This window comes from Mustela putorius, unplaced genomic scaffold (genome assembly GCF_011764305.1).
Source record: "Mustela putorius furo isolate JIRA1106 unplaced genomic scaffold, ASM1176430v1.1 tig00000083_pilon_pilon_pilon, whole genome shotgun sequence".
Taxonomy (NCBI): Eukaryota; Metazoa; Chordata; class Mammalia; order Carnivora; family Mustelidae; genus Mustela; species Mustela putorius.
The window spans coordinates 13,394,356-13,422,072 of record NW_025421273.1 but is presented as its reverse complement, the minus strand read 5'-3'; the positions used below and the strand labels follow the sequence as shown (position 1 = coordinate 13,422,072).

The following is a 27,717-nucleotide window of genomic DNA, read 5'->3' as shown; positions in this document are numbered from 1 at the left end:
CCTAGAGAGCCTGGAGCGGCCCCAGCGTAGAGGGGAGGGAGAGAAGAAGTGATGGGGGCAGAGTAGAGCCAGAGGCTTGAGGCTGTGCTGGTAGGAAGGTAGAAAGAGCTTGCATCTTACTATCCCTGAGCAGGAAAAGCCTGCATCCATGCCGCCCAGTATGGGAGCCACACAGTTTATATTTTCATTTAACTTAAATAAAATGAAAAATCTGATTGCCACAGTTGCACTGGCCATATTTCCAGAGCTCAAAGGCTCGACATGGCTGGAGGTGGCCTGGGAGGGTTGAGAGCAGGGCGTGCAGCCAGCCAGAGCTCCCTGTCAGGGGGCCCTGGGGTTCTCCGTGGATCAGAGGACTGCGTGGTGGGAGGGCAGGGCCTGGACAGCTGCCTGGGGCAGACCTATAGGACCTGGGCCACAGAGAGGGGGCCCACTGTGGGTTCACCTGGTTTTGCAGTTCATGGGGGGACTCAGGTGCTATGTGGTGCAGGGAGGTGTCCTTGGTCTGAACCAGGTGGGGGCTGGGGCCCCCTTTGGAAATGGGAACGACAGGGTGGGGTTGGGGTTGGCTTAGAGGACAAGATGGTGAGTCCTGGGACGCCTGTGGGTGATCTTCTGGTGCTTGAAGGCCCCTGTCTGGTGTGGTGGGGAGGTCGGGGCTGGAGGTCACAGTGACTCTGGTGGCTTTGCTGAGTGCTAGCTCCGTGCTGCCCTTCCCAGACCTGACCTTGCAGCTATTGGCCGTGCGGAGGAAGACGGGGCTGCTGGACCCCAGCTTGCAGCAGACCGTGAGGAGCCGGCTCCGCCTGCTGGAAAATGACAGCCGGGAGGTGGCCCGTGCACTGGGGGTGAGTGCGGCTTCCCGGGGGGCCTGGGAGGTTGGAGGGGGTGGGGCCCCTTGGAGGGGCTCCAAAGCTGAGAAGGGGGACAGAGGACGGGGTGGACCTAGGAGGAGGGCTCTTGATGTTCAGCTCTCTGTTGCTGAGGGGCCAAGGCCACAAAAAGGGAAGACGCCCCTAGAACTCACCACGTGGTGGCACTGTGATTGTCCCTGGCTATTCTCCTGGATGTCTGGGTCAGGGAGCCACTGATCACACCTGCAGATCCAGCCACATGTGGCCCATGGTGCTCCCAGGGTCTCCTCTCTTTCTCCGTGCTCCCGACCCTGCTGAGATTCTTAATGTCTCTGTCATGGGGAACGGAAGGGACTGGCGTGTGCTGATCTTACTCTGATGAGGGGGCCAGGCCCCTGTTGGCCTCTGCACAGTGCACTTTCAGGCAGGACCATGGCCCACGAGGGGGCTGGGCTGGGCAGCCACCAGGTGACCTTGTAGTAAGCCTGCCTGACCTTGGCCTCTGTAAACCCAGTTTCCCCAGCCACCCGTCAGGGATATTTGGTGAGGTGTGGATCCTGCAAACGGCCGGGAATCTCAGCCCAGTGCTCTGCCGCGGGGCCGCCCTGAGTGACGCCAGGCCAGGGGCAGAACCCCAGCTGTGCCATGTACTAAGGGTCAGACCCCAGATAAGAAACGTGGCCTTAGTTTCCGGTCTGTCAAGCAGACCCCAGACTAGCACCCTTCCCTCGCACAAGTACCCTGTGCCTTCTAAATGCTGGTGTTCAGTTCATGCCCGATCGCCCCCCCCGGGCATTCATGGGATGGGAGTCAGAGGAGGGGGCGCTGGAGTTGGGACAGTCCCCGCATCAGTGCTGTGGGAAGGGCTGGGAGGCAGGGTTGGGTTGCGTAGGGCTAAGAGTCCAGCCTGCTGGGAGAACCTGCTTGTCATGGAGGGTGGGGTGGAGCATGGAGCCCCCAGGGGCTCCAGGAAGGAGCAGGGCATGGCACAGGCACTGGGGAGCCATGGCTGGCTTGAGAGCCCCCCTCGGGTCGTAAAGGAATTGGCTCTGGACTTCCACCCCCGCCTGGTCACCTGTGCAAAATGTTTCTGTTGTGTGGCTCTGTCCTCTGGGTGATCAGATGCCCAAACACCCCTACTCGGGACTGTTTTTTCCCCTTAGGAGTTGTCAGCCAGGCTGCTATCTATCCACAGTGACCAGGCACGGATCGTGGTGACCTTTAAGACTTTTGAGGAAATCTGGAAGTTCTCCACCTACCACGCTCTTGGTAAAGTGGGACCCCTCTCAGAGCAGTTGTGGGAAATCCACTCAGAGGACACTTGTCACACACTGACCAGGCGATTACTGTAGTAAATCGGGCTTTAGCCAGGGATGGCTCACACGGAGCAGTGGGACTCGGGAGTCCGTGCGCACCTGCTTGGGGAGCGGTGGTGTGATGGGAGGCGGGGGCGTGCAGAATCTGTGCCAGAAGGTGGGCCGCCTTCCGAGTCCTTCTCGGGCTGAGCTGGGTGCAGGACTTTGCATAGCCAGACCCCGAGGGAGGCTGAGCTCAGACCCGCTGAGCACAGACATGGTGGTTTTCAGCCCAAAGAGCTTTCTTTCTAAAGCAGTTCCGTCCATTGGGCGGCGTCTGTGGGATCTGGCTGCGTCTTCTGGGGAACTGCTCCAATACCTCGGTCCGAGGCTGGGAGACTGGAAAATAAGAGTGACAGTGTCTTGAGTGTCTTGTGCTGGGCCCGTGCCAACCCCCAGCGCACGTGCTCGCCTTGAATGCTCCTGCCCCATCTTGTGGGTGAGGAGACTGTGGGTCATTCAGGTGACTTGTCCTTGTCCACACTTGCCAGGACACAGGGAAGTCCAGGCTGTCTCACACAGCCCTGACGGTCAGACCAGGGGCCTGGCTGGGTTGTAGATGTCCCGTGAGTCCCAAGGCAGAACAGGGCTCCCCAAGCCTTGCTTTGGAGCCTGCTGGTGACCTGGTCCATCTGGCCCCCAGGCTTCACTCATCACTGCCTAGAAAACCTGCTCGTGGACCAGGTCTTCTGGCTGCTCTCGCCTAGTGAGGACGAGGAGACAGCTGTCCACGTCCACGTGGACCAGGAGGCCTTGACACGGACGCACGAGAGCCTCCTCGCCCAGGAAGGTGAGCGCCGCATGGAGACGGAGACATCGGCTGGCTCCATGCTCTGCGGGGGATGCCCGGTGGGGAAGGGCCCTGGAGGCTGTGGCGCACCTGGGAAGACTGATGGGGCCTCATCATGCAGGGAGAAGTAATTATGGGCGACCCCAGGCCTCGTCATTCTGCTGTGATGACCTGATCAGGCTCCCGGGGAAATAATAGTGAAAGTGCTTCTGAAGAGGCATGCCCACCCCGAGGTCCTGACCTGAAACTGCTTTGAGTGCCAAGGTGGCCTCATCCTTGGGTGTGATTCAGCAGCAGATGGAGCCCAGAGCTGCCTGTCTTAGCCTGGCCTCAGAGAGGAGAGGAGGCCAGGCTCTCAGCAGAGGTCCACACACACAGGATCCCTGAGATCGCAGGTCGGGCCCTTCAGACGGGGAAACTGAGGCCCTGAGGGTCTGAGGCTGGGGGAGGCATGCGGAGCAGGAATGAGCAGAGCCTGGGGCCGGGGAGACCCGAAGCAGGGCTTCCTTCACACATGTCACCTGACAGGACTGGCGGGTCCCACCTGGAGGACTGTCCAGCCACACTGAAGGACGGTCTCCGTCCCTCTAAAGGTCCTTTCTTCGTCTTGTGTCCTGACCACCGCGTGCGGGTGAAGACCAGCCCCCAGGGTGCAGGGAGCGGCCCCCAGGCACTCAGGCGAGGCTCGAGGGTTCTCCAGGGAGAGGCAGCCCCGGCAGTGGACCCTTCTGCTCCTGGCTCCAGCATGTCCTCTGAGGACATGGCAGCGGCAGCTGCTCCAGAAACTTTGATTCCATTTCATCAGTAGGTACCGACCTTTGTTTCTCTGCTTCCTGCCCATCCCACGGGTTGCTGGCTCATGGAGACCCATGTATGCTCCTGTTCTGTGGCTCCTACTGTGTGGCTGTGGGCTCCTACCTGCATGAGGAGGCTGTTGTTCCCGGATGGAGCTGTGTGGGCAGGAGGATACCGTACAGAGCTCTTGCTTCATATTCTGGCTCATTATTATTATTTTTCTAAGTAGTCGGCTTCATGCCCAGCATGGAGCCCCATGCGGGGCTTGAACTCATGACGCTGAGATCAAGCCCTGAGCCGAAATCCAGAGCTAGACGCTTAGCCCTTTGGAGCCCCCCAGTACCCCTACTCTGGCTTGTTCTAGAAAGCTTCTGAGGGAATTAGCTGCGTAATGTGTAGACACAAGGCAGATAGTCTGGGGAGGGTGAGGACGGGTAGCACAGACACTCCTCACATGCTGAATGTGGGGTGTTAACAGGGCTTGGAGCTTCCTGGCAGCCAAAGCAAAGAGAGAAACTCGATGACCTGAAGTTCAGAAGCTGTGAACTAAGAGGCAGTGGCTCAGCTCCTGTTCTGGGTGAATGGAGGGAGGGCCCCCAGGATGCCAGCCGGGGGGGGGGGGAGCGGCAGGAGGCACCTGAGTGGGACAGCACAGGGATCCCTGCAGGTTGTGCTGCATGCATGGGCCTGACGTGTGTGTGTGTTTAATCGGTCAGGTAGTGGAATTTGCTCGGGTCCCTGGGGGCGGCTGATCTGTGCAGTTGACACAGTTTGAACTTTCCCTGAAATCCTTTCTTGTCCCTCTCCAGGTGGGCTCTTAGGGTCCCCTGGGACCCCATCGACGACTCTGTGAGTGGACCTGTGACATCAGATATCTCACTGATGGGTAAATGCTTTCACTGGCCTTTCTGCCCTAGGAAAAGGGGTGGTCGACTTGGGGCAGGCACCAGCATTCTGGAAGCTTCTGTGTTCACCCTGAATCCTCCATAAGCTGGAGGAGGTGGTTAGACTCCTGTCCAGTTGGTGCTGCAACAGCTAAGGCTCAGAGAGATCCCATGGGTTGGTCTAAATTCATGTTATGTGGTACAGTGAAGCCAGGGCAGGTCCCTGGCTTGCTTCTTAGGTCTTCTCTTGTGAAAAGACAGCATGGGCCCTTGGCTTGGGGCTCCTGGTCCAGTGCTCTCTGCTCTGCCCCAAGCTGGCTGCTGCAGGGATGGCCTTGTGTACCTGCTCAGTGAATATAATGCCCCATGGAAGAGGGACCTATGTTTATTGCATCTGCCCTGGGGGATTTCCTGGCCTGACCTCACCAGCATAGGACAGAGGAGAGATCCCTGACCATGGTGGGGGGGGGCACCCCTGGGCCTCAGTTTCTTTTCCTCAGTGTAGGGATCAAGTGCCCCCTCCAGGGACCACTAGAGGCCCAGCCCCTTGGGTGCAGAGGCCATGCTTCATCGCAGCCTTGATCACCCATTCCTGGGAGAGAGCCCCCGGGGTCTGCCCCCAGCGCTGACCGTGTGACCCTCCCCTTCCCCTTCCCCTCCCCCCGCAGCCACAGGCCTGGCCACAGCGGTGGCAGACGACCAGGGCTCCGGGCCTGAAGAAATGACCTTCTGCAGCGGCGACGTCATCGAGGTCCTGGGCGCCCAGGTGCCCGGCCTGCCCTGGTGCCTGGGCCGGCACACGGCCTCAGGCCAGGTCGGGTTTGTGCGGACGAGTCTCATCAGTGTGCAGGGCCAAGTATCTGAGTGAGTAGCTGAGGCTCTGCCCCCTCCTAAGCCCGCCCTTGTGCCCTAGTGGGGGGCTGCTCCCTGAAATCCCATTGTGTTCGTGCTGCCGTGACTGTCAGGGCTGAGAACGTAGAGAGCTCTTCTGGCCCAGGTCTCTGCTCCATCCTCCTGTGCCCCCCACCCCCGCCTTGGGTCTTCCTAGAAGGACATGAGGCACTGGCTCAGGGCCTCCCTCCTCCAGCGTGACCTCATCCTAGCTAATTACACCTGCAAAGACCCTTTATTGAATTCTGCATGTCCCCACTGTGTGGCCCCAGGCAGCAGCAGGGGCATCCTGGAGAGCGATCCACGAGCACTGCTGCGCCCCTCTGTGGTGCCTTTCTGTTCCCTTGGCCTTGAGCTTCTATGGTGAAGGCCTCAGACAGGGAGCCTGGCTGGCCATCCACGGGGACTCCCAGCACCAGGAAGGTGCGGCAAAGTCTGACTTCCTCTCTCTGTTGAAATGTGTTTCTGCACTAACTTCACCTTCAGGACCCTCTCTCTGCCAGCCCTCACAGCTGGCATTCCTTGGAGTCCTGCCTGGGGACCCTGGGTCTAGACGATTCCTGTCACGTCTCTGGGTGGGGGGGCGGGGGTTGCACAACTTCTGCATTGATGGCTGGGTTCTGCATGGCTTAAACCCACCCTGACCTTGTCCAGGCTCTGAGCTGGATGAGCTCGTCTGTTCCCTCCCTGACTGCAGGGTGATGGGGCTGGTGGAGAGCCCGGCACGTTGTTGTTCGCTCAGCATGTGTTGACAGAATATCCATCCTGTCTATTCCAGACCCTGCGTTTTCATCCTTTGTTCAGTGAGCAAACTGGTGGCCGAGCTTTCCCCCACTCTCATGCATTATTTCAGACTTAGGGTAAAGTTGCAAAGAGGGCAGGGAATTCATCTCTTCAGCCAGATTGCCCAGATATGAGTGTGTTAATGACAGTTTCCCCCATTTCCTTGCGTATGAACCCCACGCAAGTTGGCTCTAACATGCTGCCTCTTTTCCTGGTGAGTGGGGTGGCATATCCCCAACACCGGGGCACTCTGCTGTGTCCCCACAATCGGGAGATGACCCTGCTGCAGAGCTGCTCTCTGCGGACCACGCTGAGATTGTGCCAGCATCCCAGTCCTTGCCCTCTAAACCCAGAGAAAGTTCCAGACCACGTGGCACCAGGCTCTCTTGAATCAGAGACAGGTCCTTCATCTCCTTGTCCTTCGGGATGCCCGCCCCTGAGGAATACAGGCCTGGTGTTTGGTTGGGTGTTCAGACACTGCTATGAGATTTTCTGCAGCATCTCAAAATAGCTCCTTCCAGTCTCAAAGTGCTTTTCAGAGTTTCATACTATGCTGCTAATTCAGTCCTATAAGGTGCAGATCGCCTCTTCCTTCTCTCCTTGCTCTGCATCCCGTTTTCTGTCTCTCCGACTTGGAGCAGGCTCGTGCCTGGTGTTTGTGTGGGGTGCCGTAGGGAGCACCCACACAGGCCGTAATTGGAGCCGCAGGAGCTCAGGATGGGGAGGGACTGATTCTGTCCACAGCTGTCAACCACCCGCCTGGCAGGGGAAGGGGCAATTGAAGTGGGACCTTGCAGGCTGCCTAGAAGCTCACTAGAGAGTGGAAATGGGTCTTCCTTAGGAAATGTGCCATTTTAAGTAAAGCGCCTTCTTTTTTTCCAGTCTGGAAAATGTGATTTTTCTGAATGAGGAAGAAAAGTCATTCTTCAGCAGTGAAGGGCGCTTTTCTGAGGAAGACGCCAGGCAGCTGCTGAGGAGGGTTTCTGGTATGGACGTCTGCACAGTGTACAGCTTGGGTAGGTCACAAGACCTGCAGCCAGCCGCCCCCTCCAGCCAGGTGCCCAGGTCGGTTTCTGTGGGAAGATTCCCAGAAGGACAGGGGAGGGTTTGGAGCCAGACTGCTTTCCCATAGGGCCGCACTGGCTGGTGGCCTCCAGCCCTAGCGCCCCAGCCCCAGATATGGGCGTCCCCCTGTCCCCTCAGTAGAGTGGGATTGTTCTGGCTTCCGTGCACTGTTCACGGTAACCCCCGTATCCGTTCCCTTTCCAGGAGGCCCAGCTTCCTCCGTTGGTCCATAGAGTGCATGAATGCCAACCTCTGGGCACTTAAAAGTGACCAACAGATGCTCTTGCTGCCTGTGGGGCTTCTGGGGCAGTAGACAGACCAGACGCAGAGAGAGGGACAGAGAAAGGGGCCCGGAGATGCCTCCAAGTGACCCTGAGGCTCCTTGCTGCCTGAGGAGCATGACCTAGGAGCTACTATCCCTCTGCGGGGGCGGGGGGTAGAATGCAGGCCTGGGGCTGGCCCACTGCCCACAGGCCTCCCTTCCCATGGTCTCTGTGGGAGCGACCGTTCTCCCATTGCAACAGGGCAGACCTGGGCTCGTATGGCTGGGGTCTGGCAGGGTTGCCTGACCTCTGCGGGGGCCAGGGCTGGACCCCAGGGCTGCCACCCCTTGAAGATAATGCTTCTCCCTTTGACCACACCACCCTGTCGTCAGGGGAGCCATGGCTGTGGGTGAGGTGGGGAGCACGTCAGCAGCAACAGGGGAAATGGCGCCGGAGCAAACTCGCTGGTCGATGGCCGGGGTGCTGTGGTCACCGGTTCCTTCATCCCGCAGATGGAGGGAAGTACATGTGTGCTCACACACACACACACACACACAGGTGCACACACCTACACATCACTTGTGCAAACACATGCACACACATCACACACCTGTCCACCGTGCATGCATATCCATGCACACACCAACACAGCATGTGTGCAAACGCATGTGCACATGCCTGCACATCACACACATACACACGCACCTACACATCATACGTGCACACATGCACACACCACACCTCTATACCATGCACGCACATGCATGCACATACATGTGCAAACACACATGTGTACACACACACCACACATCGCACATGCACATTTACACACACACTTCTCACGGTGTGCATGCTGACATGCGCCGTGGGAACTTCTCCACCAACAGCCGAGTTAACCTTTCTGGGTTCCCACGGACTGGTTTCTCTTCCTTGAAAGGCAAACTCAGATCTCAGCTGAGCATGTAAGGCCGGCGTATGATGTCTTCTTCTCTCAGGAAGGCCTTCGGCACCAGTCAGTTGGTGGGGGAGGCGCACTGGGGGAGAGGACCTTTTATGCAGGGGGCCACAGAGCTTCCCGTGAGCATGCACATTTGTCATAGCTGATGTCACACTTCATAGGACGTTTCCCAGCCAACTGCTAGCATCAGCCCATTTTCAGGAGGTGGAAAACAAGGCTTCGGGAAGGCCTGGCCCTGGCACGAGGAGGTTGGAGATGTAGGTGGAGCTCCCCCGGTTCCTAGGGAGAGCCCATGAGGCTGAGGGCTGCCTGTGATGGAGAGTGCGCCCCTGTTCCCAGAGCAGTGGCCGCAGAAGCACGCAGTCTCGGGGGAGGGTAGGGGCCGGCAGAGCCTGCTAGTTGGGGATTCTCATCCCCTCGTCCAGGGGAGGCTCCAGCCCCACAGTCCCTCAGGCTGCTGCAGTGTTCCTGTCCCTGAGTCACTGCTTCCTCCTGACATGGCCTCTCCTGGGGTGCTAGCCAAGGGTGACGCTTCTCTTCTCTCCAATTTCAGACAGATTAGAAGAAGCCGAGTTTGAACAGCTGGGAGATCAAGGTAAGTTCTTCCCACAGGGCAGAGTCCTGTGTCCCCATGGGGATGGGGCAGGGCTTCCCCGAATGATGAAGGCAGAGATGCAGAGCTGGGTTTGAATGGGGTGCTGGGCAGGGACCTCACACCTCCGTGGGGGAGGATGGTCAGGTGGGGCATCCCCTCCATTGCCTGAGCCCATGCCTGACCGGGGGTTCCTTTCTTGAAACCTAGACCAGTTGAAATCTCTATTTGGAGAGGGTAAGGGGCGTAGGGCCTGGATTTGGAGCTTTGAGCTGCAGAAACCCCTCTAGGACCCGCCTCTTCTTCCCCTGGGAGCTGGTTAAGGGAGAACCCCTCCTCCCTCCACACCTCCATCCCATCCCCCTCCTTCCCCAGACGGTCTGATCAGTGAGATCCTGGGGACTTGAATGCCTGAGGCCCCACTGGGGTTCCCTGGGCATGGGGTCCACTGAGATGGAAACAGGGAAGGGCCACTTTGGGTAATGGACAAGGAATGTTCTGGATATTCCTGGGCTTTCCTGGCACCCCCTGCAGCTTGGGGCTGGCTGAGTGAGGGGAGGCAGGACCCGGTGGAATTGAAGGGGCTAGGGTCGCATTCACAGCCACGCCTTAGGTAGTTGGGTCAGACATTTGCCCCTGAACCACACTGAATTCTTTCTTACTCATTTAGTTCTATTTTATTCATTCAATTCTATTTTAACTAAGATAATTAATTCTGAACATATTTTTTGTAAGTGAATGTGAAAGAGAAGAGTGTTTCGATGCTGGTTCCTTCTTCGCAAACACACTCCCCTTTAAGCTCGTGTTTTCGCAGCAGGAAGCTTAGCTCTGAGCTCCTGGGCCCTGGAAATGCCTCCGGGCACTGGCTCCATCCAAGGCCACCAGTCTGGCAGGCGGGCACTGGAGGCAGCGGGTGCCCCCAGATTCTCCAGCACTTCATCCCTTTAGTAGCTGTGGGCTTCATATTCTCAAACCAGCCAGGGGGAACACTGGGGTGTCTGGGAGCCATTCCTCAACCTTCCTGCCAGACATGGTCCCAGGTGCCAGTGGGACAGAGGGACACAGATGTCGCTGTCCTCCAGCGGTACGGGTTTCATCCATTCTGTGGGTGGCTTTTGAACATGTGCTGACCTATTGCTCTGACTGGCTGGTAATGATTACATGGGGGTCCTGCACCTGACAAGAGTCACCCCCCCACCCCAAGCACTGGGAAGTCCCTCAGAGGCAGCTGTAGCTGGGAAGGTGGACATCTCTGTCCGTTAAGTGGCTTTAATTCTTTCTGGAGGGAAAAGAACTCTGAGTGATCACTCAGAGTGCTTTCAAATGAGAAGCATAGGAAGGAGTTCACTGGGTATAAAGCTTAGCCAGAGGGATCCCTATTCTTGTAACCATGACTGAATTCCCACTGAGCATTGGGTGCTGGGCTCTGGGCTCAACCCTTCATGTAAATTTCGATTCCTGGGTAGGGGAGACTCAGGCAATACCTGATAGGGATCCTGAGGCTCAGAGGGCTGTCTCTACCCCAGCCTAGACCCAGACTCTAATCCATCTGGGGGTTTTGGTGCTTTGCAGAAATGCCTCTGCCTGGCCTGCACCCAGATCCATGTGAGACCCTCCAGAAGGTGAAGAATGTTCTAGAACAATGCAAGTCCGGCCAGGGCTGCCCCGAGGAGCCAGTGTCCTGGGGGCTGTGCATGGCGTCCAGTGGTACAGGTTCCCCGCACAGTGAGGAGCCCTCCTTCTGCTTGGACTCGGGGGCTGACTGGGCCCACCCAGAGGTGCTGGGCTCACTGCTGCTGTTCCTGGACGTGCCTGGGTATGAGGCCTGCTTCCGTGGCCTATATGACCTCTCCCTGCCGGGGCTGAGCACCCTGTTCCCGGGCTTCACCGACGAGGAGGAGCTGGCTGAGCACCTGGCACAGGCCCGGGGGGCGGCCAAGAAGGCCGGCTTCCCCATGGCTCTGGCCAGGCTCTGCTTCCTCCTGGGGAGGCTGTGCGTGCGCAGGCTCAAGCTGTCCCAGGCCCGCGTATACTTCGAGGAGGCCCTGGGGGCGCTGGGTGGTCATTTTGGCGACCTCTTCCTCGTGGTGGCCGTGTATGCCAACCTAGCCACCGTCCATCTCAAACAGAAGAACAGGGACAGGTGTGCCCAGGTGGTCCCCAAGGCCTTGGCCTTGCTCCTGGGGACGCCCAGCCACCTGTGCAGCTCTGAGGCAGAGTCGCCGCTCCTAAGGCTCGCCCTGCGGCGGGCCATCCTCTGCCACAGCCCCCAGGCTGAGGCCCGGGCCTGCTTCCTGCTGGCCAAGCACCACACCCGCCTCAAGCAGCTGGAGGAGGCCCTGCCCTTCCTGGAGAGGCTGCTACTGCTGCACGGGGCCATGGGCACTCCAGAGGCCACATGGCCCGTGGACTGCTACCTGCTCCTGGCAGACATTTACAGCCGCCAGTGCCTGCCGCATCTGGCACTCGGCTGCGTCCGGGGGGCCTCGCTGCAGGCCCGGGGCTCACCGGGCAGCGCACTCCGGAGTGTGGACCTGGTCCTCCGAAACTCGCCCCGGCTGCACCGGCCACCCGCCCAGACGGCACTCTACCTCAGGCAGGCGCTGGCCTCTGTGGCCCCCAACCCGAGCTGGGCGCTGCGTGGCCTGCTCTGTGCCAGTCTGGCCCAGCTGCACAGCCGCCATGGGCAGCAGGACACAGCCATCTCCTTCATGATGCAGGCCGTGGACGTGGCCATGGGGGCTGGCAGCCACCTGGCCGTGGACTACATAGTGGCGCTGGCCTGGCTGTATGTGCTTTGTGGCCAGAGCATGGTGGCCCTGGACATCCTTGAGTCCGTCCTGGACATGGCCGTGGCCAGCGTGGACCAGGAGGGCGTGATCGCTAACATGGTGGCCGTGGCCCTGCGGAGGACAGGCAGGATCCGGCAGGCGGCTGAGGGCTACTACCGTGCCCTGCGGGTGGCCCGGGCCCAGGGCCAGCTGCAGAACCAGGCGGTGGTCCTAGCCAACTTCGGGGCCCTGTGCCTGCAGGCCGGCGCAGAAAGCCTGGCCCAGCACTACCACCGGGAATCTGTGACGCTGTTTGCACGGCTGCCCAGCAGAGAGTGCGGCCCGGACCTCACCTGGGTGCTTCTGCGGCTGGGCCACCTGTACACCCGCCGGGCCCTCGCCCGGCAGGCCAAGTGCTGCTACGAGTGGGCCTTCCTGGTTGCTGTGGAGACAGACCACGTGGAGGGTAAGCGTCCGCCATACCTGGCTCCTGGCCCCACGCTTCCCCAGGTCCTGACTGTGCACGCTGGTGTCCTGGGAGATAACGTGTTTTCTTCCCATTGCTGCCTGGAGCACACCCTCCCGGGGTTTGCGACCCAGAGGCAAGCGGTGGTTTTCTCCACCATCCAGGGTGTTGACTGATGGAAACCTGCAGATGTCTGCAGCTGCTGTGAGGCTGACTGGGCGGCGGCTCTCAGAGTATGCCAGGCTCCGTGCCAGCTCTGCCAGAAAGGGCACCCACATGGGCTGGTGGCCAAGTGTGGGAACCTGATGCCCAGGTCACAGGAGGCACAATGGGGGGTACTCCCTGTGATGACAGGAGGCTCCTGGCCCTGACTCTGGGACCTGAGGGTTGAGCCACACATGGGGTGGAGGGCAGGCAGAAGGTGCCATCTGTGCAAAGGCTCTGGGGTGAGTAGGCTGGGCCATGTAGGGCAATACAGTGTTTGGGATGGGTGTGTTGGATGGTGGGTGATGTGAACCTTGGCTGAGGGTTAGGCAGGGGCCAGGAAACCCAGACTGTGGCCTGGAATTTTCCCCAAGAGCACTGGGAAGCCATTGAGGGATACAGGATTCTCACTGAGCCTGGAAGGGGACCCTCAGGACCTAGGAGGAACCAAGAGCTGGGTCCCCAGATGTGCCCTGCAGCCTCAGGCAGGTCCTGGCCATGCTCACAAGGCTTCTGTCCCCCCTGAACCTCGGGGACACTGAGAGTCACGCTGAATCCTCTGTGAGCTGGTTTCAGTAGCCTGTGTCTCCTGAGGCTTGTCTGTTTTATCGAGGTTGACCTTTGTCAGCATCGATCGCCCATTTCTTCTGTGATCCTTTCATTTCTGTAAGATTGATGCTGAGGTCCCCCTTTCACTGCTGACTCTAACAATTGACAGCTTTACTTCTGGTCTGGCTAAAGAGAAGTCCACTTTGCCCATCTTCCCAAAGATTCCTCGCTCGGTTTCTTTCATTTTCTCTCGGTTTTTCTATTCTCCCTGTTACTAATTTATCTTTGCTCTGGGGCCTCTGTTGTTCCTTCCTTTTGGGTCTAGTAACCCCCTCTTTTTCTTGTTCCTTAAGGTGGACATTTTTTATCTGAAAATTTTTTTTCTTCCTTTTTAACATAGGCGTTTATAGCTATAAAGTCCCTTTAAACGCTGCCATCCTGCATCCTGTAAGTTTGGGTATGTTGTCCTTATATCTCCACTCATGTCCAAAACCCTTCGATTCCTGTTGTGGTGCCTTCTGCCGGCCGTGGGCTGCCCAGGAGCCCATTCTTCATGCCCGCCTATTTGGGAATTTCCCGAACTTTCTTCCTACTGATTCCTGGTCTCATTCCATGCTTTATATAAGACGTCTGTCCCTTCACAAGTCTTGAGAGTGGCGCTGGGATCCGGACAACAGGACGCACAAGATCGCATGGCCACGGGGTTGTTCTGGTCATCTGTGTCCTTTTCCATGTCTGGATCAGTTTAGTCGGGAAAGCACTTGACGGTTCTCAGCCCCCAGTTCAGGCAAGGCAAGTAAGGCTGTGGGCTTGGATCCTGGCTTCGTGAAGGAGCTGGAAGCTGGGTCAGAGTCCCAGCCCGGCCATGTGCTGTGTGCCCCAGACTTGGAACTCTGCTTCGGACTCCATGTGCCTGCCTGCTGCATGGGGAGGCCAGTGATCCCTGCCTGGTCAGCATGGTGTGAAGACAGCCCCTGTCTGGCCAGGAGGGGTTTTGGGAAGCAGAGAAAGGCAGGCCAGGACCCCCAGGCCTAAGAATTGTGGAAGTGGTCGGCAACGTGTCTATGGCAGGTCCTGCCCAGGCTTATCACAGTGTGCGACCTTGAGCAGGTGGCCTCACATGTCTGGACTCAGATTCCCCATCTGCTGTGACCCCAGCTGGAGGCGCAGAAGGAGCAGGCACAGAGCAGGGACCTTTGAGCTCAGCAAACATCCCATGTCACTGCAGTGTAGGACAGTGATGTCCTCTTCCTGTCTTCCCCGCCCAGGCCAGCTGCGAGCCGTCCAGCGGCTATGTCATTTCTATAGGACCGTCATGCCCAGAGAGGCCCAGTGTGTCGTCTACCATGAGTTCCAGCTTTCGCTGGCCCGCAGGGTGGCCGACAAGGTGCTGGAGGGCCAGCTCCTGGAGACCATCAGCCAGCTCTACCTGTCTCTGGGCACTGAGCGGTGAGGATGCCAGCCCCGATCATGGGGCAGCCTCTCCTGGGGGACTGTTTCATTCCTAGTGTCAGTCAGGCTGTGAGCCAGTAGGCCTGGGGGGTTGTCATGGCTCACAGGTCCCGGGACAGATGTCCTCTGCCCACATACCTCCTGACCTCCCAGTGGAGGAAGAGTGAATTTCTGGGCCATTCTTCACGTCCTGATGGCTTTTATAAGCTGACTGCTGCCTGCCCTGAGTCTCCTCTGGCCAGCACGCCTCTGAGCCAGACAGCCTGTCCCCAGCAGTACCCCCTCCAGATGTCAGGACGGTGGCCATGTGGACCTGAAGGATTCTTATCCCTGAAGAGGTAGCTGGCTGGCCCACCTTCCTGTGGGCAGAGTTCCAGGGTCACGTGTCCTGGGTGACACCCACACTGAGCAGGTGGGGTAACAGGATGGCCCGGGGAGACCTCTGACCATACCCCCTGTAGCTGGGGACTCCCTGAGAGGCAGGGAAGGAGCCTCTCCGCTGATCTCGGCCTCCACCCCACACCCTTGGGCCTCAGTTTCATGGCAGGTATAATGGACAGTGACCTTGATCGATATGTCTCAAAGCGGGGTCCCCAGACCAGCAGCAGCTGCATCCCAGGGGAGTCTCCCGAGAACGTACCTTCTCAGGCCCCAGCCCAGACCCACTGAGAGCAAGGCCGTACTATCATGGCCGAGTGTGAGAACCACTGGCTAGATGTTTGCTGAGTCTCCGCCTGCTGCTAAGGGTCCCAGCTATGGGCGGAGAGCTCGCATACCCATGTCTAGCGAGGGGGGTGCAGAGACAGGGTGGCCCGCTCCCCCTCCGTATGCCCTGCAGAGAGCCTGGTCCCCACTCAGGCGCTGGGAGGAGCCGCCCTGGCCTGGGAGCATGCTCTGAGCGGCTGGCTCTGCTTCCAGGGCCTACAAGTCCGCGCTGGACTACACCAAGCGCAGTCTGGGGATCTTCATCGACCTGCAGAGGAAGGAAAAGGAGGCGCATGCCTGGCTGCAGGCAGGGAAGATCTACTACATCCTCCAGCAGAACGAGCTGGTGGACCTCTACATCCAGGTGCCGGGGCGGGGCATGCGTTCACTCACCCTCCATCCCCGACCTGCTGTGGGCACCTGCTGTGTGCCAGCCCACCTCTGCCATCCCCGCCCTGGGCCCCCAGCACCCAGCATCTTCCACAATAATCCCAGCCCTCATCTGCTTGCCCGCCACCGTTTTGGTATACAGCAGGTGCTTCCTAGATGCACAAGTGATGCGTTCCCTTGATTGACACACAGAAGAACTTGCGTCGGCAGCATGTGGCCCATCTTCTTAAAAAATGCATTTATCATGGGAGCTCTGTTTCGAGCCACGTTCCCACACATGACATGATTTGGAGTAAACTGGGAGGCTCATGAGGCTCATGAATGTTTTCATTTTTGAGCACCTGCTGTGTACTTCCCTGGGACAGGGGTCCAGGATTGCAAGTCGGCAGCTGGCGGCTGAGAGAGGGCGGCAGTTTTGACAGCTTGTGGCTCGGGGGTGTGGGCAGCGGTGTGGTGGTGCAGACAGGGGTCACAGGGAGGGTGAACAGAGGCTGCTTTCTGTAGCAGGGTGAGTGGGGCTAGTGCCCACCTGGGAGGAGGGGCTCCCAGTGTTGGGAAACACAGGGGTAAGAGCCAGACATGCATGGGAGTGACAGGTCTGGACTGCCCACGGCGCCTAGTCCACTGTTGTCTGCTCACATGGTGTTTGCTGAGCACCTTGCTGGGCCCAGCAGAGAAGCGACATCCTGAGCAAGGGGAGTGACAGGATGGGAGAGACGGGAGGCGTGCGTGGGCAGGTGTTGCCAAGGGCAGTGGAGGAAGATGGAAGGGAGCATGCCAGGGTCTGGGAGCGGTTGGCAGGACTCAGAGCCCCCTCTGAGCTCAGTCGCAGAGTCTCAGACTCAGGGCCCTAGCTGGACGGTGCTCCCCCAGGATATTGTGGGAGCTGATGTCTCCAGTTGCACAGGGTCTGGAACCAGGCCAGTCCCCGCTGAGGGACAGAGGTGTGAGAAAGGAGATACCCAGTGCATCCTTGGCATGCCCTTGAGGGTCTGGGGGCGGGCTAGGGAGGCCGTGAGCTTGCAACCGATCACTGTGGTCTCATGAGAGTTTCTCCATGCCCACAGGTGGCACAGAATGCGGCCCTGTACACGGGGGACCCCAACCTGGGGCTGGAGCTGTTTGAGGCAGCCGGGGACATCTTCTTCAATGGGACCTGGGAGCGGGAGAAAGCCGTGTCCTTCTACCGGGTGAGCCGGGTGATGAGGACTGGCTCTGGGGCATGGCCCCCCACAGGCTGGGGCCTAGGAGTGGGGCTCCATTTCTGGGTGCCTTTGCCTGGGGTGATCTTGACCACCCCTCCACCCCCAACCTGGGAGGAGCAGAGAAAGGAGGGACCATCTGAAAGACAGACACAGCTCTAGGCTTCCAGGCCCTCAAACAGCTGGGAGGTGAACCCTGCTCCATCTTGCCGATGAGGAAGTCAAAGCTAAGGGAGGCACAGGACAGCACTGTCAGTGGGGGCACCGGCCCCAGGGCTCTGAACTGTAGGAGCCTCCCAAAGAGGCCGGCTTCTCCCTACCCGCCCAGCTCCTGGCGTGCAGCTCTGCCCTGGGGACAGAAAAACGCATTTTTAGATCTCGGTAGGGGGTGGGTGTTGGATCCTCCCGGTCAGACTCTCATCGCCCAGGGGTGGGGAGCTGGGCTGAGGTTCCCAAGATGGGCGGTGGGTTGCACCACAGCTTACTAATGTCCCAGAAGCCCTGGAGCCATCAGGGCCACTCCAAGCTGACTTTTCTTCCGGGGACCGGAGCTAAATAAGATGCAGCAGGATGATGGGGTGGGAGCTCCCTGTGCCCGTCGGGGGCTCTCTGGGGATTCTGGGCTGGGGCTGGCTGCAGTGGGTGAGGCCTGACCCGCTGCCTGTGTGGCAGGATCGGGCGCTGCCATTGGCCGTGACCACGGGGAACCAGGAGGCGGAACTGCGGCTGTGCAACAAGCTGGTGGCCCTGCTGGCTGAGCTGGAGTTGCCCCACGAGGGCCTGGAGTTTGCCCACATGGCCCTGGCACTCAGCATCACCCGGGGTGAGCCCTGCATCCCTGCCCCAGCGGGGCCTTGGCCTCAGACCCCTGCAGGGTGGGAGCAGAAGGGGACAGCTCGGGAAGCCTGTAGGGCTGCTTGGGGCTGTAGCCGTCCTCTCCCCTGCGGGGGGGCTGGGCTGACTGGCCCCGAATCCGCCCCAGGGGGAAGCTTTGGGTTTCTCACATGTGCCCTCTCCCCTGCGTCCCTAGGGGACCGGCTGAACGAGCGTGTGGCCTACCACCGGCTGGCTGTCCTGCACCAGCGGTTGGGCCACGGCGAGTTGGCGGAGCACTTCTACCTCAAGGCGCTGTCGCTGTGCGGCTCACCCCTGCAGTTCGATGAGGAAACCCTGTACTACGTGAAGGTGTATCTGGTGCTTGGTGACATCCTCTTCTACGATCTGAAGGTGGGTGGGGGTCGGGTGGTAGGCTTAGGCACTGGGGTCCCTCTTGGCATGGACTCAAGCCCAGACCCCCAGGACAGGGTCCTGCCCTCCACTAGAGCTGGCCCTAGTGTGTCCCCGAGCTCAGGCAAGGCGGAGAGGAGCAGGCACGGTCAGCAGACACTGTCTGAACTCCCATACCGGCCAGGCCCTGTCCTCCAGAGCTCAGCGTCCCTGGGGTGCTGATCTGTGAACAGACTTTGGCCACCATGGGGTCAAAACAAAAAAGCATGTAATCAGGGGAGCCTCCTGGAGGAGGCAATGCAAAGTTAAGTCTTAGCATCAAGTCAGAGTTAACCCCCCTAAAGCAGGAGGGAGAGAGGGACATCCCAAGGCGTCGGGCGGAAGTCAGTGCTATCCCCAGAGACCCACGCTGAAAGGTGCTACCCAAATCCTGGCACCTCCTCCGGGAAGCCTGCCCTTATGGGCAGAGCAATTCCTTCTTGGAATCCTGAATCCCAGAGAGGGAAATGGGCTGGGGACGGGGTACAACCTGTGGGGTTTGGCTTAGTCCCTGCCCTGTCGGAGCTGGAGGAGCTGGAGCTGGGCCCTTTCCCATCTGCTCCTAGCAATGGACGTAGACCAGAGCCTGGAGGGGTCTCCCTTGCTCCCCTACACAGGCTGCTGCCCTATCGCCCCACCCTGGGTACAGCACTGCACTGCACAGTGTCCCTGCTCCGTGTTTGCTGAAGTGGGGGGCACCCCAGCTCAGGGCTGACTTTTTCCCCTCCCCCTCCCTGCTGAATGGCAACGAGGAGCTGGGTGCCTTTGGAAGACCCCAGCCAGTTGAAGACCGGTAACTCCCTGCCTGGTACAGCCTTGGCTATGCACTAGTGTCACCTTGTGGTCAGAGGTGGTCACTGCGGTTAGAGTCACTGTTAGAGTCCCATAGTTCTTGGGGAGCCTGTGGGCAGTGGTGTGTACTGCAACTTAGACTCACTGCCTTCCAGTCTGCATGATTAAGGCTCTGTGTGATCCAGGCTTTGTGTGTTCCAGGCTCTGTGCAATCCAAGCTCTAGTGATCCAGGCTCTGTGCGATCCAGAATCTGTGTGATCCAAGCTCTGTGACATCCAGGCTCTGTGCCTTCTAGGCTCTGTGATGTCCAGGCTCTTTATCATCCAGGCTTTCTGCGATTCAGATTCTTTGAAATTCAGATTCTGTGCGATCCAGGCTCTGCAATCCAGGCTCTGTGCGATCCAGGCTCCGTGTGGTCCAGGCTCTTTGTGAACCAGGATCTATGGGGTCCAGACTCTGGGACATACAGCCTCTGGGACATCCAGGCTCTGTGAATCCAGATTCTTGTGTGATCCAGGCTTTCTGCCATGCATGACCTGTGACATCCACATTTTGTGTGATCCAGGCTCTGTGACATCCACCTCGATGTGATCCAGGCTGTGTGTGATGCAGGCTATGTGTGATACAAGATCTGTGTAACCCAAGCTCTGGGACATGTGGACATCCAGGAACTGTGTGATCTGGGCTTTGTGTGATACAGGATCTGTGATATCCGGGCTGTCTGCCATAGGGGCTATGTGTCGGTGAGTTCTGTGTGATCCAGGCTCTGTGATATATGGGCTTTGTGTGATCTAGACTCTGTGCAGTCGAGGCTCTGTGACATCAAGATTCTGTTATTTCCAAGCTTTCTGTGATACAAACTCTGTGACATATGGGCTCTGTGTGATCCACTTCTGTGTGATCCAGGCTCTGTGCCATCCAGGTTCTGTGTGATCCAGGTTCTAGGTGATTCAGGCTTTGAGTGATCCAGACTGTGTGATACAGATTCTAGGTGATTCAGGCTCTGTGTGATCCAGGCTCTGTGATATCTGGGCTCTGTATTATCCAGATTCTGTGTGAAGTAGTCTTTGTGACATGCCGGCTCTGTGTCATCCAGGCACTGTGACATCAGACTCTGTGATCCACAGCCTGAGTGATCCAGGCTCTGTAACATCCAGATATATGGGCTTTTGTGCGATATCCAAGCTATTTGTGATTCAGGCTTTGTGACATCCAGTCTCTGTGCAATGCAGTCTCTGTGACATCCAGGCTCTGCGTGATCCAGGTTCTAGGTGATTCAGGCTTTAAATGATCCAGACTATATGATGTAGATTCTGGGTGATTCAGTCTTCGGTGATTCAGGCTCTGTGTGATCCAGGCTCTGTGATATTAGGGATCTGTGCCATACAGGTTCTGTGTGATTCAGGCTCTGGGTGATTCAGGCTTTGGGTAGTCTAGGCTTGATGTGATCCAGGCTCAGGGTGATCCAGGCTCTGTGATATCCAAGCTGTGTATGAGGCAGGCTCTTTGTGATCTAGACTGTGGTGATGCAGGCTCTGTGATACCCAGGTTCTCTGCAATCCCTTCTTTGTAATATCTTGGCTCTGTTTGATGTGGACTCAGTGTGATCCAGGCTCTGTTTGATTTAGGCTCTGTGAGATCCAGGTTCTGTGTGAATCAGGCTCTGTGCAAACCAGCATCTGTCCCAAATATACCCTGTGTCATCCAGGCTATGTGACAAATAGCCTCTTTGATTTCAGATTCTTGGTGATCCAAGATTTGTGACATGCAGGTACTGAGTGATCCAGTCTCTATGCAATACAGTCTCTATGAAATCCAGGCTCAGTGTGATGCCATCTTTGTGGCCTGCAGGCTCTGTTCACCATATAGGCTCTGTGTGATCCAGGCTCTATGCCATCCAGGTTCTGTGTGTTCAAGGCTCTGGGTGACTCAGGCTTTGTTTGACCCAGGTTCTGCGTGATCCAGGCTCTGTTTGATCCGGGATCTGTGTGATCCAGGTTCTGGGTGGATCAGACTTTGAGTGATCCAGACTGTGTGATGTAGATTTTGGGTGATTCAGTCTCTGGTGATTCAGGCTCTGTGTGATCCAGGCTCTGTGTGACATCAGGGATCTGTGACAATCAAGTTCTGTATGATCCAGGATCTGGGTGATACAGGCTTCATGTGATTCAGACTGTGTGTCATGTAGGTTCTGTGTGAATCAGTCTCTGGGTTATTCAGGATCTGTGTGATCCATGCTCTGTGGCATCTGGGCTCTGTGTGATCCAGCTTTTGTGTGATCCAGGCTCTGGGTGATTTAGGTTTTGGGTGACCCAGGCTCAATGTGATCCAGGCTCTGGGTGATCCAGGCTCTTTGACATCAATGCTGTATATTCAGCAGGCTCTGTGCCATCCAGATTCTGAGTGACTCAGTCAATGTGATATCCAGGCTCTCTGCGATCCCTTCTTTGTGACATCCTGGCTCCATATGATGCAGGCTCAGTGTGATCCAGGCTCTGTTTGATCTAGCTCTGTGCAATCCAGGCTCTATGTGGATCAGGCTCTGTTCAAGCCAGTGTCAGTCTCAAACTTGCTCTGTGCCCTCTAAGCTATATGAGAGCCAGAATTTTTCATTTTGGACTCTTAGAGAACTAGGTTCTGTGACATGCAGGTACAGTGTGATCCAGGCTCTGTACAATCAGTGTGTGATCCTGGCTCTGTGACATGCAGACTGTGTGTCATCCAGGATCGGTGACATCAGACTCTGTGTGATGCATGGTCTTAGTGCTCCATGAACTGTGACATCCAGAATCTGTTCTATCTAGGCTCTTTGAATCCAGGGTTTGTGACATCTAGTCTGTGCGATACAGTCTCTGTGACATCCAGGCTCAATATGATCCAGATTTTGTGACATGCAGCTCTGTGACATCAAGGCTCTTTGTGTTTCAGACTCTGTTCCATGCAGGTTCTGTGTGATCCAGGCTCTAGACCATCCAGGTTCTATGTGATTGAGGCTCCTGGTGACTGAAGCTGGTTTGATCCAGGCTCTGTGTGAATCAGGTTCTGTGCGAACCAGTGTCTGTCCCAAACATGCCCTGTGTCATCCAGGCTATGTGACAAACAGCCTCTTTGATTTCAGACTCTTAGTGATCTAGGTTCTGTGACATGCAGGCCCTGTGTCAACCAGGCTCTGTGACATCAGACTCTGTCCAATCCATGGCCTGAGTGATCCAGGCACTGTGACATCCAGGGTCTGTTGATATCTAAGCTATTTGTATCCAGGCTTGTGAAATCCAGTTTCTGTGTGATACAGTCTCTGTGACATCCAGATTTTGTGTGATCCAGACTCTGTTCCATACAGGCCTGTGTGATCCAGGTTCTATGCTACCTAGATTCTGTATGATTGACTCTGGGTGACCTAGGCTGTTTTTGATGCAGGTTCTGTGTGATCCAGGCTCTGGGTGATTCAGGCTTCGTGTGATACAGCTTGTGTGTGATTTAGGTGCTGGGAGATTCAGTCTCTGGGTGATTCAGGGTATGTGTGATCCAAGCTCTATGAAATCTTGGCTCTGTATGATTCCAGTTTTGTATGATTTAGGCTTTGGTTGACCCAGGCTGGATGAGATCCAAAGTCTGTGTAATCCAGGTTTTATAACACCCAGGCTGTGTATGATGCAGGCTCTGTTTGATCCAGATTCCATGTGGCCCAGGTTCTGTGATATCCAGGCTCTGTGCTTTCCCTTCTTTGTGACATCTTGGCTCTGTTTGATGCGGGCTCAGTGTGATCCAGGCTTTGTATGATCTAGGCTCTGTGCGTTCGTTCCAAGCTCTGTGTGAATCAGGGACTGTGCAAACCAGGGTTTGTCCCAAACATGCTCTGTGTCATCCAGGCTATGTGACAAATGGCCTCTTTGATTTCAGACTTTTAGTGATCCAGGTTCTGTGACATGCAGGTACTGTGTGATCCAGGCTCTGTGACATCATAGTCTGTGTGATTGAGACTTTGTATGATCCTGGCTCTTTAACATGCATACTCTGTGTCATCCAGGCACTGTGACATCAGACTCTGTGTGATCCAGGCTCTGTGACTTCCAGGGTCTGTGATATACAAGCTATTCATGATCCACGCTTTGTGACATGCAGTCTCTGTACAATACAGTCTCTGTGACATCCAGGCTTGGTGTGATTCAGACTTTGTGACATCCAGACTCTGCATGATCCAGGCTCTGCTCCATACAGGTTTTCTGTGTTCCAGGCTCTGTGCCATCCAAGTTCTGTGTGATCGAGGCTCTGGGTGACTCAGGCTCTATTTCATCCAGGTTCTGTGTCATCCAGGTTCTGTGTGATCCAGGCTCTGGGTGATTCAGGATTTGAGTTATCCAGACTTTGTGTGATCTAGGCTCTGAGTTACTCAGTCTCTGGAGATTCATGGTCTGTGTGATCCAGGCTGTGTGACATTGAGGCTGTGTGTGATCTAGGTTCTGTGTGATCCAGGCTCTGGGTGATTCAGGGTTTGTGTGATCCAGACTGTGTGTGATCTAGGCTCTGGATGATTCAGTCTCTGAGTGATTCAGGGTCTGTGTGATCCAAGCTCTGTGACATCTGGGCTCTATGTGATGTAGGTTCTGTTGCATCTCAACTATGTATGTTCTAGGCTCTGTGCCATCTATGCTCTCTGTGATCCTGGCTCTGTGACATATTGGCTTTGTGTGATCCAGGATCTAGGTGATTCAGGCTTGATTTGATCTAAGCCCTGGGTGATCCGGGCTCTTTGATGTCTAGACTCTGTGATGCAGGCTCTGTGTGATCCAGATTCTGTGTGACCTAGGGTCTGTGACAAACAGGCTCTGTGCAATCCCTTCTCTGTGACATCTTGACTCTGTTTTATCTGGTTTCAATGACATCCAGGATCTCTGCCATCTAGATTCTATGTGATTGTGGAGCTAGGTGATTCAGGTTCTGGGTGATTCAGGCTCAGTGTGATCCAGGCTCTGTGTGATCTAGGCTGTGGGTGATTCAGGCTCTATGTGGCCCATGCTCTGTTTGATCTGGGCTCTTATCTGGGATCCTGGAACCTACAATCCCCTCTGACCCAGGGATCCTGCATGCTCCATGTCTTTGCATGCTGTCCCAGGCTAGGCTCTGAGCTGGACCTTTCCCCGAATAGGAGCTGCAGAGGCTGGGGTCTGGCATGACTGTGGCCCACCTCACCTGCACTCCTTATACCCAGAACCCGCAGTGATCTGTGATTTGTCCTCCTGACCCATGGGTCATCTGAGGAAGGAACCACACAGAGATTAGAACACCAGGTTCTGTGTGATTAATGACTAAGTAACTCTGCGGAAGAATGGGGAACTGAGGCTGGGGAGGTGAATAAGCTTGTCCAAGATGAGAGTCAGGGAGCCAGGCCCAGAAGTACCTGACCTCATGCCCAGGTTCTGGGGGCATTCTGGGGACCTTAACCTTCTACGGTCTCATGGGGCAGGAAGGAAAGGTCTCTGGGCCCAGGAAGCTGGGGTCAAGGGGCTTCTCAGTGCCATGACTTCCATCAGCACCATGTCTGTCTTCACCATGAGCCAGTCTTAGGGGGCCACGGGTCGACTTCATCACCTCCAGCAGACACCCAGGAAGGAAAGAAGGTCTTTCCTGCACCCCTGTATGGAGCAGACATGCACACATATGTACACAAGTACACACCACTATCCAGCTGCCTGCTGTGGCCAGTTCCTTTGTTGGGGTGTCCCCTCCTCCAGGAAGCCCTCCATTATGTCCCAGGCTGACTCAGGAGCCTCCTGGTGCTCCCACAGGCTGCTGGTCACCCGGTGGTCAATGTCGCCCCAAGACTCAGCCATGGTTCCCGCCCTGCACAGGGTCCAGTGTCTGGTGGGAGATTGGGAGTGTTTGACGAATCACTACGTATACCTGCTTTGATTTTTTCCTGAATCCTCTCCGTGCAAGGCAGTGAGGAGCCAGGGCTGCCAACATTGGGCTTGTCCTCTGTTCCGGGAGCCATCTCAAGGGTTGGAGGGAAGGGTAGGGTCTGGGTTTCAGAGTGGTTCCTGGAGAAGGTCTGGGGTGGGCCAGCCGGGGAGGCGGGGCGCAGACTCGCACTCCCCCACCCGCACCCAGCTGTGCATTAGTGTGGAGTGTGGCTAAACGCCTTCTCTCCTTTAGGACCCCTTCGATGCAGCCGGGTACTACCAGCTGGCGCTGGCAGCAGCTGTGGACCTGGGCAACAAGAAGGCCCAGATGAAGATCTACACGCGCCTGGCCATCATCTACCACAACTTTCTGCTGGACCGAGAGAAGTCCCTCTTCTTCTACCAGAAGGCCAGGACCTTTGCCACTGAGCTCAATGTCCGCAGAGTCAACCTGGCCCCAGCGCGGTGCTGGGGGCGAGCACCCTGGCTGGTCGCTGGCCCCCCACCCTGAGGTCCCGGTCTCCATGAGAGTGGGCTGCCTGCCTCTCCTAGTATCTCTGTGAGGTTCCTTTTCTGGGAAATGGAGGCACAGAGCCGGGGGTCGCAGTACTCTGTGTCCATTATTTTACGGGAGCGTGCTCGTACCTGCAAGGCCCCGTCCCCTGCTCCGCCTCCAGGGCAGAGTCCAGGGACCAGGCCCCGTCCCGGGAACGCCCCCCCTGCTGCTACACCTCGTCCGTGGCCATGAACTGGAAGGACTGACCCGGGCCAGGGCCCTCTGCTGGCCCAACACCCCAGTTCCCCTGCATCAAAGCAGAAGCCAGCTGTGGGATTCTCTGGGCATTTTCTCCCTTGCCCTTGCCGTCACCATGTGTCCGGCTCTGGCTCTGCCTCTAGTCCTCAGGCTGACCTCTCAGGGGCTGCACGGTTGGGACTGTTAGTGTCTCCATTTCAGTGGAGGAGATGGAGGCACAGAGAGGGTAGGTGCCCAGCCCACTATCACACCACCTGTAGGTGAGGCAGAGAGCATCATGGGCCGCCTGCCTCGAGGGATGTGTCCACGGTGGGACACAGAGGGTCTACACAAAGGGTGGGTCCGAGAAGAGGGTGTTAAGACGTCAGTGTCCCTCCACCCCTTGTCTGTGTCCCGAAGGCAACAGAAACAGGGCAGGGGGAAGGTGGTCCCAGCGCTCCCCGACCTGAGTGTCTGCTGGCCCGCCCCACCAGGTCTGTGAGGGGTCTGCTGCTGAGCCTGTTTCCAGGTCATTGGGGTCGCCAAGCACCAGGAATCTTTGATTTACACGCAGGAAACTCAAACAGGCCATGGAGCTCCTGGATGCCTGTCACCCACACGGCGTTATTTCAATCTCTTTTTTTCCTTTATTTATTTTGTTAAGTAAGGTGGAATACACATAATATTAGCCATTTAAAGTGGACTGTACAGCGGCATTTTGTGTATTTACGGTGAAGAGCAACTTCCCCCTCTGCCTGTTTGGGAAACCTCCTCACTTCCCCATGGAAACCTGTGCCCCAAAAACATCACTCCCCATTCCCCCTCTGTGAGACCCTCCAGCAGCAGAAGGGGAAACTGAGGCCAGCAGAGGGACTGGCTGGTGGGGGCGCAGAGCTCTGGGTTTGGCTCCAGGCCCAGGAGAGACAACAGACCCTGGAAGGCCCCAAGGAAGGGGGCACAGGGGTTCTCTACCGGCCTTCCTGCCCTTGGGGTCCAGGGAGCCCCCAGCTCTTGCCCTGCTCAGAGGTGGCCTGCAGGCCTCATCCTGGCCACTCCCGCCAGGGTGCAGCAGAGAGCCTCCCAAAAGCTGGCTCAGTCATGACCCCAACCTGCCCTCTTGGGCTGGGCGCAGAGTGGGAGGCTTCAAGGTAATTGAAAACAGGACAATATGATTACCCACGCTGGTGTGGAGGCCATGGCCGGCACAGTGACCCCAGAACAGATCTCTGAGGTCACTGACCGCTGGGCAGTGCCTGGGCCTGGGCCTGTAGCCACCCCGTGACGGGTGGGACCTGCTGGCCAGGCCAATTGGGGCCCACCGCCTGCCTGGGAATTCACACCTTCCCTGACCTTCCTGGAGCTGTCACCCCCACTGCTCCTGCCCAGGGCTCCTGCCCCCACCCCCCACCGGCTGTGACCTAGGGCTCCGGGGCAGCAGACCCGGCAGTCTGAGGGGAGTTGCGGTCATCCCCACCCTGGGGACCTGGGGTGAGTCCATTTCTCTGAGCTCCAGTGTGGTCAGCATTTAAATGCGACTGATGACCCCGGTGCGGGGGTGTGGAGTGAAGGTCCGCAAAGCAGAGGCCTCAGAGCCAGATCAGGGCTGAGACTCGCCTATTTGCTTCTGACGATGTACTTCATACTGCGGAAGAGCGCCAGCAGCCACAGGCTGCAGAGCTCTGAAGGCTGAATCATCTGCTCAAGTAGCCCAGCTTCTCAGACCCTCAGTCTCTTCTTCATCTGTAACCAGAGACAAAACCCACCTCAGGGTCCTGAGAAGGAGGAGCGACAATGTACCAGGAATGGGGTGGGGGGGAGCTCACAGAATCAGGCAGTCACTCCCTTCATTGTGGCCAAGGCAAGGAGGGGGTGGGCCGAGCCCTAGGCAACAGCCCCTGTCAGCAGAGTGGGTGTGGAATGGGCCGGTGCCTGGCTCCTATGCGCCAAACAGGCATAGGCTCAGCCTAGGAGCCCCATGGCCCTTGCTGTAGAAGGCGGCCCTATTGGGCCCATCAGGTAACCTGGCCATGCAGGCCATGCAGGCTCACCTGACCCC

The 27,717-nt window shown here is 57.3% G+C and overlaps 1 protein-coding gene across 3 annotated transcripts in view; it reads left to right on the top strand.

The window, feature by feature from the left end:
- SH3TC1 (SH3 domain and tetratricopeptide repeats 1) overlaps positions 1 to 26,359 on the top strand; it is a 48,073-nt gene extending 21,714 nt beyond the window's left edge. For 2 of the 3 annotated variants that reach the window (XM_004772218.3, XM_004772217.3), the window contains exons 4-18: positions 721 to 848; positions 2,018 to 2,123; positions 2,853 to 2,999; positions 3,593 to 3,803; positions 4,604 to 4,680; positions 5,347 to 5,542; positions 7,235 to 7,368; positions 9,192 to 9,233; positions 10,803 to 12,467; positions 14,489 to 14,669; positions 15,591 to 15,741; positions 16,835 to 16,957; positions 17,642 to 17,792; positions 18,000 to 18,196; positions 25,182 to 26,359. In XM_004772218.3, the coding sequence (XP_004772275.1) occupies positions 721 to 848; positions 2,018 to 2,123; positions 2,853 to 2,999; positions 3,593 to 3,803; positions 4,604 to 4,680; positions 5,347 to 5,542; positions 7,235 to 7,368; positions 9,192 to 9,233; positions 10,803 to 12,467; positions 14,489 to 14,669; positions 15,591 to 15,741; positions 16,835 to 16,957; positions 17,642 to 17,792; positions 18,000 to 18,196; positions 25,182 to 25,439 (3,767 nt within the window). In that variant the 3' untranslated portion in view covers positions 25,440 to 26,359. Of the gene's footprint in view, positions 1 to 720; positions 849 to 2,017; positions 2,124 to 2,852; positions 3,000 to 3,592; positions 3,804 to 4,603; positions 4,681 to 5,346; positions 5,543 to 7,234; positions 7,369 to 9,191; positions 9,234 to 10,802; positions 12,468 to 14,488; positions 14,670 to 15,590; positions 15,742 to 16,834; positions 16,958 to 17,641; positions 17,793 to 17,999; positions 18,197 to 25,181 lie in introns of those variants that run through there. The other variant, XM_045075242.1, reaches the window with a different exon arrangement.
- The last annotated feature ends 1,358 nt before the right edge of the window (positions 26,360 to 27,717 follow it).